Source organism: Vicia villosa, linkage group LG7 (assembly GCF_029867415.1).
Source record: "Vicia villosa cultivar HV-30 ecotype Madison, WI linkage group LG7, Vvil1.0, whole genome shotgun sequence".
NCBI lineage: Eukaryota > Viridiplantae > Streptophyta > Magnoliopsida > Fabales > Fabaceae > Vicia > Vicia villosa.
The window spans coordinates 88860615-88873993 of record NC_081186.1 but is presented as its reverse complement, the minus strand read 5'-3'; the positions used below and the strand labels follow the sequence as shown (position 1 = coordinate 88873993).

The 13379-nt window shown below is 30.9% G+C and overlaps 1 protein-coding gene across 1 annotated transcript; it reads right to left on the bottom strand.

Moving 5' to 3' along the window:
* Nucleotides 1–5042: 5042 nt before the first annotated feature.
* LOC131617749 (phytochromobilin:ferredoxin oxidoreductase, chloroplastic) lies at nucleotides 5043–9788 on the bottom strand. The gene is made up of 9 exons (XM_058889002.1): nucleotides 9436–9788; nucleotides 8440–8556; nucleotides 8224–8318; nucleotides 6872–6965; nucleotides 6604–6735; nucleotides 6418–6522; nucleotides 6217–6267; nucleotides 5975–6143; nucleotides 5043–5813 (listed from the first exon to the last, which is right to left on the bottom strand). Exons 1-9 carry the CDS (start codon nucleotides 9631–9633, stop codon nucleotides 5806–5808), a joined length of 969 nt encoding a protein of 322 aa, XP_058744985.1. The 5' UTR covers nucleotides 9634–9788; the 3' UTR covers nucleotides 5043–5805.
* Nucleotides 9789–13379: the final 3591 nt, after the last annotated feature.

Below are 13379 nucleotides of genomic sequence, written 5' to 3'. Positions count from 1 at the left end.
AAACCCTTTTTGTGATTTTTATTAATAGTCATTTCCTTTGAGAGAAGGTTTTTAGAAATTGAAAACTGGATATGGCGAACAATTTCTTTTGGGTAACTAATTGTGTAGGAGACAAGTTATTTAAGTGCATTGATAGTTTTAACACTGACTATGGAAGGTCACCTTGCCTGTTATCGGTGACAACAATGCTCGTGTAGGCTACGTAATTGCAAGCCTTGCAAAATTTGAAGAGAATTTGGTGAGACTTAGTGAAATTTGAAGAAAAAATCTAAATTGAATTATTTCCTCTTTGATATCTTCTACCAGAAATTCTACCAAGACCTTGCATTCTTTACGTTACTAAACCTTCTTCCTCTTTACATCATTTTAATATATTATTTTCTCAAAATTATATATTAATTAGATATGATTGAATGGAAATTTATTTTTTCACTTAATTATTATTGGATTCTATAGATCATTTTAATTAATTAAAATTAAATATTAATTTTATTATTTAAAAATTATTATTACTCTTGATTAAAATAAAGTTATTTGTATTATTGAATATCATATGATTGTCTTACTTCAGATCTTGACCATTAATTCTTTTTAATTTAATGGTTAAAAAAATAAGTAATAATTTTTTTCTTTATATTTAATTACTTATTATTTTTAACCATTAAATAGAAAAGAATTAATGGTCAAAATATGAAGTAAATTATAATAACTTACTTTTGGAGTAAGAATATCCTTCCATATATATATATATATATATATATATATATATATATATATATATATATATATATATATATATATATATATATATATATATATATATATATATATATATATATATATATATATATATATATGAGGACGTATCAAATGAGAGTTTAACTATTATGAGAACTAAGAACTTTTATTAATAACCATACGATTTAAAATCAATGCTGAGATTTGCATTGGTGTGATATGTATTTAAACCAGAATCTATGTATTAATTATTGTTTTTTAAAATTTGAGTGAAATTTAAGACATTGATTTTAAATCGTATGGTTATTATTAAAAGTTATCAGTTCTCATAATAATCAAAGTTCTCATTTGATACGTCCCATATATATATATATATATATATATATATATATATATATATATATATATATATATATATATATATATATATAAAGAGAATGCGCTGACAATATAAAATATGTTTACATTGTCAATCAATGAGGGACATGATCACAATAAATTTCAATTTTATTTTTAAAATATTAAAACGACATAACAATTGTAAGAGTTTTTATTAATTAAATGTGTAAAATTGTTTTACACGGACATTGCACTATCTTTAAACTCATATATTGAAAAAAAGAAAATGCACTAACAGTATAAAATATGTTTACACTTTCAACCAATGAAGGACATGCATCACAATAAATTCCAATTTTATTTTTAAAATATTAAAATGACATGACAATTTAAGAGTTTTTATTGATTATATATATATATATATATATATATATATATATATATAAATAAAGAGAATGCACTGACAATATAAAATATGTTTACATTGTCAATCAATGATGAGGGACATGTATCACAATAAATTTCAATTTTATTTTTAAAATATTAAAATGACATGACAATTGTAAGAGTTTTTATTAATTGTATGTGTAAAATTGTTTTACACTGACATTGCACTATCTTTAAACCAGTGTTTTAAAAACCGGACCGGACATCGAACCGGTGAGGATACTGGGTCACTGGTTTATCGGTCGAACCACTGGGTCACTGGTCGAACCGCACGACCAAACCAAATTAAACCGGATAACTCGGTTGAATATACCTGTCATTATATAGGTATAAAACCGGTCGAACCGGATGATTCAGTCTCTAAAAAAATATAACTAGCTTTTAAATTTTTTAAAAATATCATATCATAAATTCACAATTTCAAAACTTAAATTCAAATTTTAAACAAAGGTATCACACATAACAAAATAGTAAAAAATTACAAAGTCTAATCGCAAACAAAGTCTAATTATAACATAATCTAAACAAAGTCTAATTACAACATAATCTAATTGAATAGTTTATAACAAAATAACTCCAATGTGTACCAAATTTAATTCAAAATAGGATCTCCTAAAAAGAAAATCAAATAAAATTCAATATGTTTATGCTATTTAATATTTTTTATTTTATTTTCTGGTATAAACTCAAAATATGTTTATACAATTGTAAGAGTTTTTATTAATTATATGTGTAAAATTGTTTTACACTGACATTGTATTATCTTTAAACTTGAAATTTTAAGAAATTAGATTTATATTTTTTTATTTGTATAATGTTCAACTTCTATTTCTTTTAAAAAAAAATCATGTGAGATTTTTAATTTACACTTATATCACATCACTATTTTTGTAGTTATAACATGGTGAGAGGTTTCTACTCTCATGTCATAGTTATAGCTTATGACTATTCTATTAAATCGAACTAACCAAATAATCCTACCAACCATCACTAAGAAGACGATACAAATTCTTATAAACTACCCAACTTCTTTAAATCAATTGAACCAACAATATAAAATAGAAATCAATTGAATCAACAATATAAAATATACATATTTATTAGGGAGTACGCGGAGCGCCGCAAATCTCAAATGGCTAAACGTTCACCCACAAGACTTTCATCACGGTTGGTTCTCCCACGATCTTGACCCCTCTTCTCATACAAAAATCTATGAGAATGAGACAAAAGTAATAGTAATCACACGTGACTGATAGTTTTTTTCCCGTAAATAAGAATAGTCATGCCAAGTGGTCATAAACCTAATAACGAGCATAAAATAGATGTTTCACCCTCCTTTGCCATAATCTGAATTACCTACCCCGTTGAATCTTGTTACTTTGAATTTTGGGTCAAAGTTAATTGTCAACTGAAACCAATTGTTAAAGAGTCTAGAGAACTTCTTAAATGTCAATGGACTAAACATTCATAATGCAAAAGACATTCACACTACATGTTTACTTAAAATCTAAGAAATGAGAGTTTGAATTTATTCTCTTATATATCCAACACTTATTCTATTTTTAATTGATTTAAGACTTTAATCACTTATTCTTGAATACCAACAATATTTTCTAACTGTGGATCATTAATGAGGAATGGTTTAATAGAAGAATCCGTTATTCTCAAACGTGAAAAGTAAATTGTTTATCAAAGGACAATTTGCAAATCTCACTAAATTCATTTGATGAACTACTTGAGAGTGGGATTTAGCCTTTGTTTTCCACCATATGGACAAAATCTAGGATGGTCACCACAATAATAAGCACTAAAACTAAAGTGAGCGTGAATTCACTGTCCCTCATTTTTGTGCCACTATCATGACAAGTGGACTATGATTTACAATCATTATCATCTTCCAACCCAAACCGACTATCTGAAGTATAGAATCTAGAGAAAAAAGCAATAGTACTTTCCAATCATGCCTTCACTTTGTTATATTAGGAAACTAAATTTTAGTTTACATGTATTATTGATGGTCAAAGTACATAAGGTTTGTTAATTTGCAACCTTTCTCCTAAATTGAGTGGTTAAATTAGGAAAATTACTTTCATGTTTCTCATCATGTTTTTGAAGCTTTTATTGAATGCAAAGTACACTGACAAGTTTATTGCAATGACCCTAGTATTGGGGTTTCAATTATCGAATGTTACTATAGAACTTTAGAAATGAAAAAGACTTGGACCTTTTAACTTATTCAAGTCCCTTATTGGACCTGGCCTCTTCACTTTTACATCATTGGAAAATCTGGGTGAAGTCAAGATTCTCATCCCATCAACTTTAACTTTTCTTCTTTGAAGCTTTCTACTACATTTTTTATGTTCAAATAGCTAGTGTAGTGACAAGAAACTCAAGTATTAAATGTGGAGAAATTAGAAATTGCAAATTTAAAGTACATTTCAACTTATAACATATCTCTGCACCTATCATTTGAGAAGACATGGAATTGTAAGTAAAGTTCAATTTCCAACCACTCAAATACTTCAATTGAGTTTCTATAATTTCTAAATTTGTTTGATTAGGTATTTTTGTTGTCCTTAGAAGTTAGCCAATGTATTTAACTCTCAATTTTGTATTAAGAAATGAACTATGTTTCTCCGTTATGGGTTTCTCGGTTATTGGTTTCTTAATTCTTTAAAAAAATGTTCACTACAAATTTACTACAAATTTAAAAAATGTCAATAATAATCCTTTCATAATTTACATCTTCAACTTTTTATAGGTTTTCCGAAAAATTTAAACTCAAAGTAAAAAATGTATTTTTTAATTATGAGAATATTATGAACTTAAAGGGTATTTGGGGGTGTCATGTGTAAACTGGAGTTGCTACATAGATTCCTCGTGAATCTCACTCCTCGACTAAAAAATGGATTCCAACTTATAGACCAAAGAAAGAAAGAAAAAAAAAACCTAGGTATCATTAGGGGGATTGCTTATTGACTCTTATGGATGCTCGCACATCCTTATGTAAAATTAATAATGTCTTTAAAATTCCCTAATGCACTTCGGCAGACATCTCATATATACCACCTCTTTTGGTGAGTGAGCCACACCCTCATTTTGTCTATAAAAAGAATAGTTTAAAAATGTACTTCAATAATTTAATGGCACTTTTGATTCCTATAAGTTAGCGAATTTTTGATTTTCATCCCTGTAAATTATTTTTTTTTGTTTGAATCCCTATATCTTACTTTTTGCTTGAGGTTTAGTCCCTAAAGCCAAAATCTGCAGGTTTCCTGCGGATTTTCCTGTGAAATTCCATGCGGATATTGATTTTAGGAACTAAAACGAATGCGAAAAATGAAATATAGGGACTCAAACCAAAAAAAATGACTTACAGGGACGAAAATAAAAAACTCGCTAACTTACAGGGACCAAAAGTGCATTTAAGCCTAATTTAATTAAAAGGTTCCTCAATTGTGGGCTTGTATGGATTCGTTCCATTGTTTTTTATAAAACCATCAGGTATACTTTGAGAAGACGACGTATTTATTATTTGTCACTCTGGCTGTAAATGATAGTAAAGAGGTTAAGACTTGAGAGAGGTAAAAAGGAGAAAGCTAATTGAAATAAGGTTGTCTCCAGTCAACTATCTTTGTTTACAAACCACAAACTCATATGATACTACATATTGGACTTTTCTTGATCAAACATGAAACAAAATTAAGCAGAAGCCATTACCTCGACATGGCAATGAAGATCACTCGAAACATGGTTTAAGTCGTTGATGAAGTATGAGTTAGCATATTCTTCTATATCCATGATATAATTCGACATTATCATCACCATACACAACAAATTTATAGAGTAAAAAAATTGAAATTTAATCTATCTTACAGCTTTTCATTAAAAAAAATTATGAGATGCTTATCATATACATGCTATCGCATGGCCGATGACCTAATAAAAATGTTCAAAATGAATGATACTTATAATGAATGACATTAACCAAATTCCTATCCAAATTATATCGTGGTTCGAACTATATTGCATAGGCTCGAATCAGACACGATAGTCAAAAACATTTCAATAAATATTCAATTACAAAATGATCAACAGAACCTAGAAAAATTAACATTCGAAATCCATAATCCCAATGTAGGTGACAAATTATTTGATTCAACCATGTTGGTTATTGATTCAACCAAGCATTCATCTTGGATACAATTTGCCCCAAAAACCCAACATTTGCTTGCAGAGCAAATCAGAAATTTATCCAGTTCGAGTGCAAAGCTCCAGTACTCATTGACCTAAAATGTTTCAAGGATTATATGTTAGCCACATTAAAACTCCGAAGACAGATTGTAATGTTACTTTTTCTGTTTTCCAGTTAGTTACCGAAGTGACAGGTGTCACTTTCTGATTGGACTAAGTAGCCATTCTGTTTTGGTTAGTTAAAATAACTACTTACCAAGGAAATTTCCTCGTGCATCCCACGGACGATTTTCAAAAGACTTTCCAACAACACCGCCTTTCTTATTTAAACTTCCTTCCTCGCCATGGTAGTGTGGAAAATAGTCATCGAATGTTTTACTTCCTAGTTCATCGACTCCGTTGAAGAGAAAGCTTCTTAATAAATCCTATGAAAACAAAAAAGTGAGGATCTCTAGTACTAGATAGAAGAGATACAAAACTGACCTCAAATTCGTTTACCTTTGCAAGTGTGTCCCCGATCAGCTTCTTCAAAACAGCTTGTCCCGGATCCTACTTTCAAAATATTTCCGCGAACAAGAAATTTTCAAAAACAATTCAAAGTTAAAGAACAGACAAACATGCATGTTTCTCGTGACTAGATCGATCACCAATCATATGACTGCCAAATAGATAAAAGTTTAAGATATGAATCCAAACTACCTTTTCGGTTCTCCATGCCAGATATCTATGTTGTGCTTCAAGATTGCGGGAAATTTGATATTCATCTGTCTCTTCTACTGCAGCGTCTATCAACTCCAACCATACCTGCGAAGCTATCGGTCAATTGTTTGAGTTTATTAAACATATTAGAAAACTATGAGTTTCCATGGTCGTAAGAAATGATACCTTGTAATAATCTCTGAAAGCTGAATATAGAATATCATACTTTTGTGGGCTTGAAGTAAACCTTGTCCAAATGACAATCGGCGAAAAAAATTTAATAGACTCACTAGTGAGCTTCCCTCCCCATGGAAAATGCTGCACGAAGTCTGTGTTAAGTCAACAAACTAAGTCCTTTGAGAGAGAACCAACTACTTTAGTTAATATAAAAGCACGCGTCTATACGGTGTATGCATGAGGCCATTAAAGAACTAATGAAAAAATTTCCAGTTACCTCAGCATATTTTAGGCCAAGAGGAATTAAACTTTTGAAGTACTTTTCCTTGTAATCATCCTGATTGATGATATCATGCAAGGGGTTAAGGTCCCTGGTAACATTAACACGAGTTTAGTTCTCTATATTACATATAGTATAATAGTACATTACTTTATATACTTCGAGCAAAGCCGTCTTTGAGGGCGTGCAAGATAAGCTGCCACACAGGATCCAAAATTTGTCCCTGTTGAACCATGGCTAAAGAGGACATCATAGTTAAACCCTAGTTAAATAGAGCCTCTATTTGTTTTGTCATGAGTAAACTCCAACAAATCTACACAGGATCTCCAAAAACTTAAGATGGCTCTGACGTCGAGATATATTATGATACTACGTTTTGGGCCGCCCCGAGGCCCAAAAGCACGGAAGCCCAAATAGTAACGAATGGCAAATGTTCAGCATAAGACAGGTGGTCTCCTTTCCTCCACCAAGCAAGAAAACTCTCCCGCGAATTCTCGCCTAACCGTCCAGATTGATCCGATGGCTGACCGCATCTCACACCCCCTCAAACGTTTTCAGTTGCTAACTATTCTCCTATTTAAATAAGGGATCGCGCCATTTCTCAAGTATTCAAATTCTCCATTCAAACTTCGGTTCTTACTTTCTTACTAACTTGTGCGTCGAAGTGCCAACCTTGTAGGTCAGCCCCCTCTCCACTGCATCGAAAGACTTGAACCTCTCAGAAAATTCAACCTCTCAGATCATCATCTAGTTCCGGTGCAAAACGCTATAACATACTATAAAGCTATTAGAAGATTTTTTCTAATATTCTAACTGTATAAGACAACTCTTCTTCTCTCCATCAAGCAAGAAAACTCTCCCGCGAATTCTCACCTAGCCGTCTAGATCGATCCAACGGCTAACCGCATCTCACGCCCACTCACACGCTTTTAGCTGCTAACTATTCTCCTATTTAAAGAAGGGATCGCACCATTTCTCAAGTATTCAAATTCTTCTTAATTCAAACTTCACTTCTTACTTTCTTACTAACTTGAGTGTTGAAGTGCTAACCTTGTAAATCAGCCCCTTCTCCACCGCATCGGAAGACTTGAACCTCTACAACACACCGTGAATTCAACCTCTCAGATCATCATCTAGTTCCGGTGCAAAACACAATAACATACTATAAAGCTATTAGAAGATATTTTCTAATATTCTAACTGTATTGAACTAAAGTTTCAGGGTCCTCTATTCTCAAATTTACAAAGGTAATTCATGTCGCTAAACTTATCCACATTTAAAAGAAAATCAAGAGGAATACCATTTATACAAATAGATTGCCATAGCTAAGGAAGAAGATGCTAACTTACAACACAACGATATTTGTTTTCGCGGACGTGAAAATGTTGGCACAAAATATGGGGACATCATACTCAGCTTTTGGAAAGACAGCAAAGTCCAAAACCTGCGTAAGTTGTGCAAGACCATGAAAATTTAGCAGCTGCTACAAAATCTTGGATTGTTAATAGTACAAGAAACCAATCATGTATATCAATTTGATAATCAATAGAGATTTAAATAGAAACCTGCATTTTTTCTGTCTCGATGATCAAACTTCGCAGAAGCCTAATCTTGGCAGCTTCAAATGATAGCATACTAAGCGTTCCTTTACCATCCGTAGAATTCAGGGAATTATATTTCTCCTATCAAAACAACATAAGAAAATGTAAATTGAAGCAGAGTATAAGGAAGCACCTCGAGGCAAAAAAATCACAACTAAGAATCTGTAAACAAAAATTTGAAGTAATTTGATGCAAAAAAAGTATAAATGAAATTGCAAAAAACACAAACTACAAGATATAAGTATATAACCATGTTATGGCTCACAAATCAAAGAACTAGTCAGAGTCATCTCAAGTTTTTGGACGTCTGTGTAGATTAATTGTAATTTAACCATCAAAAACAAATACAGGTCATATTTAACCACGGTTTAACTTTGACAACATCTTATGAGACCCTATTTAACCACGGTTTAACCGTGACAAATTTTGAGCCCTATGCGATATCCCGCCTTACACGCCCTCAAAGACAGCCCTCAACTGCTAATCACTAACATGACTGTATTATCAGAAGTAGCAGAACCTTGAAGAGTGAAACACAAGAGCATTCAATCAGTAGGACACCAAATGACACATAATTATAACAATTTTCTACATCAAAATAAATACTATTTAAAAAAAAAAAACATTTTTAGTGTCAAAATTTGTTAAAAAGTCTCTTATTGAAGTCTAATATTTTTCATAACTGAAAAAACATAAACTTATTTTAACCGAGAAGCTCATGCAATCAAATACTAGACAGTAGACATTAACCAAACAGAATCTTATAAAAACAATTAACTGAAAAAGTTCACATTTGCCTAGATTCGAATGTCACAAACAAACCGTTACTCATTACAATAAGAAAGAGTTTCTAAATTTGTAAAACAGAATGTAACTAACTAACTAACTAACCCTAATCAATCATTTCAATTTGCAATAAAGTAACACATGCACATATCAGAAGAGTGAGATAATGGAAACCTGTAAAGGAGAAGGGAGCAAGGAAGTATGGAGATTGGTTTCTTCCAAAGCAAAATCAACAAATTTGTGATAAGATACAGAAAAGCAGGTTTGTAAGAAGCAATTTCTTCTCTTTAAAGGTAGAACTGTGTGTTGCAAAGAAAAGCTTGAAGAAGAAGATGATGATGAGAAGCAAAAGGAGGAACCACCAAAACCCATTGAGCTTCTTCTTATTATTATTTTCAACTCACTCAGTAATTAATTTGATAGACACTTTGCATTGTTTCTTCCATTTGTGTCTGTGAATTTACTGTTCCTGAGAAATTCAGCAGACAAGAAGATGAGAAATTCAGCAGACAAGAAGACAAGGCACACGTGTTAGACACTGCACCTCACCTCTTCATTGTTTTTTTTTTTTTTCATAAACAGTTTGTGAAACATTGGTCCAAGGACTTTGGGCCTCAATCATATGGCCCAAGTTAATCGGCATTCTTGTTCTAGGAAAATTATATCTGGGACACCTTAAATTAGACACGACACCCCTACGAAATTTCAAAATACCAATAATGACCTCTCTTAATTTACATCAACTTTTTATACTCTCATGTCTCATAAAAAAAAAAATTTCATTTTCACTTTTTCTTTAGAAAAAAAGTTCCATTTTCACTTTTTCTTTATCTCAAAATAATTGTCTTTTTACTATAATATAATATTTATTATTATTTTTCACTACTATACTCATATTAATTCTTTCACGTTATTCAATTACTTTATTAACTAAGATATTTTAATAAATAATATTAGTTTTATTATTAAAATTAAAATATCTAATTATTTTTTAAAGAACTACACATAAGATACTATTTATTTATGAGATGGAGAGACAATTTTTTTTAAAGAATTTCACACAAAAAGACGGTTAAAAACCAAAAATATGTTAGTTATATATTATCTAACTGAAACACGTAAAATTGAAAAAGAAATTTTTTGGTTTTGTATCAGTTTTTTATTAGAATGTATAAGTTAGGTATGCATCCATACTAGATATATATAAAAATCTTGAGTAAATTTTGGTGGCCTTGTTTCTTTTATATAATCGTGATTGCACCAACACTTTGGTTTAGTCAGGAATGCACCAAAATGGATCAATATTGACACATTGTATTTGTTTACTTCAACCACACGAGGCTTTTTTTTTTAATTTAGGGTCATAGAGCACACCCCTTTAATAGATTTGAAATTCAAATTGAAGAATCTCTTACACTACAGTGACAATCGAAAAGTGGCTAAGCTCGAGTATCGTTCACCCACAATTGATAATTAAGGGAAGATGAAGTTCAGTAAGTCTGAGCTAAAGACATATGCAAATGTAAGAGTTATGTGGAGTGCACTTCACTATTTCACTACTAGTGTCCAATCGAGGGTGATGTGACACTTGCGTGATCAACTAACAATATTCTAAAGATGATGAAATTTTTTGAACCGTCTATTGGTGGTGAAATGTCATGATAGTATAAGTTAGTGTTATGTTATATTTATGTTAAGTTAATGTTTTGTTAGATCTATGTTAAGTTCATGTCAATAACATGTTATGTTATGTAACAGACTTGTGTATGGGGTATAAATAAAGTCACACAACAACAAATAATTTCGAAGAGATAACAAATAATATCTAGAACCAACAACGAACATCATAAAAAGTCTAAAGTGGTCCAACACGGATAATGTGTGCTATTTGCAATGCCAGAACATTAACTTTGCCATTTGGGTATGTCAAACCTATGAGGTTATCAAAGAAAAGAGTGTCATTTTCATCAGATATCAATTAGTCATATTAGGTGGTGATGGAAGTGGATGAATTTCATCTAAATGTCCTTAAATAAATGAAGGCCCAACAACATATGTAGGCTCAGTTGAGCCGGGAAGGATGATATGGGGTGTTATACTATATAGTACCACTCTATGTAACTATTCAGACACTTTCTATGAAAAGACACAACCATTGTATTTTTTCTATTCGCATTGGCACTTCTCACCATGTTAGCTCAAAAACGTACATCAACACTAGATGGTATAAGAGGGACTAGTCTAGGTATGCCTTAGACATAACCAAAATAGCTAAGACTCCTCTCAAGTAAATAAGCAGTAATGGTACCCTCCCGTCGTAGATAACCAGAAAAATAATATTGTGTCTTTGAACTCTTTATGCACTTTATGGCCATTGTACGATGTTCAGATGAAATCATCTACAATTAAAGCATTAATCCTCTATGTGTACTCCTGAAGGTTTGTTGGATGAATAAGGACCTTTAATTGGGTACAATTATGTAGTTATTAAATAATAAACCATCAATTACTTTCAATTAATCATTAATACATAAAACCAACTTAAATTAAAACACATATACCTTTCCTTGCCATAATATAAAGGCAACTTGATCGACATGCCATATCATCAATGTAAGTTCAGAGGTCCCTCTATGGCATCACTCATCTTCAGGCCCTTCATGATGGTCACTTGTATCATCCTGGTCAGGAAATACCACATACGCCTCTTATTCAACAGGATAAGGTCAAACAGTATGTGCCTCCTTATTATCACATATAGAGCATCCAACTTTACCTCCTCTACAACGGAGAGTATGTGGCATGCGAGACTCTTTGATTCTCATGTGTTAATTATTTTTGCAAATTTAATAGTATGAATTATTTAGATTAAGACATGCTTATGATAGTTTTATTTTTAGGTTAATAGTTGAAATTATTTTGGTTTTTACATTTTTTATAAACAAATCAAAACATAAACTAATTTAATTTTTAAAAATTTCAAAGCATAAACAAAAAAATCACCTCGAACAATATTTTTTCCACTACCACCGTTCATCAAAAAATTCTGACGATTAAATTTTTTTTCTTTCAACTCTTGAGATTCTTGTTGGAGAGTTTGAGAAAATTCGGGAGTAAGAAAGAATCAAATGCTCCAAGACTGCAAGAGAGAGATGTCACATCTCCATCTAACGATACTTTTTTCCCACCACCACCGCTCATTGAAAAATTATGACGATTAAAAAATATTTTTCCGTTCATCCCTTGAGATTCTTATTGAGGAGTCCTAAAAAGTCGAGAATAACGAATAGCTCAATGCTCTCCAAAAATACAAGAGAGTGGTGTGTGACATCTCCATTCAAAATCTTAAAACATTAGTTATATGAATCATCTCTCTTATAAACTCAAATTATTTCACTCATTAATACTCGATGTGGGACTTAATCACTCTCACTTGCACCCAATAATATCTCCCATAAGTGTGAATCACATATATCATATAGCGGAATTCAATATTTGTTCTTCCACCAAGTTGAATCACGATTCTGATATCATTTGATGGGAAATACAGAGAAACTGAGAACAACAACTAACCTAATGTTACAGGACAACGAGAAATAAGACGACACATTTCCATCCAAAATTTTAAAATATTAAATATACAAATAACCTTTCTTATAAAGCAATATTTAAGTTATTTATAAACACGGCTCATATATCAATTAAAGAATTTAACTGAATCGAATAAATACAAATTATAGTATATTATAATATTGTAGAGTAATAAAAAATAATTAAAATGGTGTATTTTATATGATTTGAGAGATGACCCACGAAAAAATGAACATCACAGTCTATTCAAGCATAAAATTTAATCAAATAATTTATCAATGATTAATATTTAATAATATTAATCATAACATAATTAATTAATAATTAATTATTTCAATCCAAATTTAATTAATTAAATATTTAATCTAACATATTTTAGTTATTTATAAACACTGCTCAAACTTGTATCTTGTATCTAATCATTTGGAGAGATAATTCTATAACTAAAACGAAAAATAAAGGAGTAGTAGATATATTAAAGAAGAGTAATGCTAACATGTGCCCTAAGGACACACATTAAGACCTAA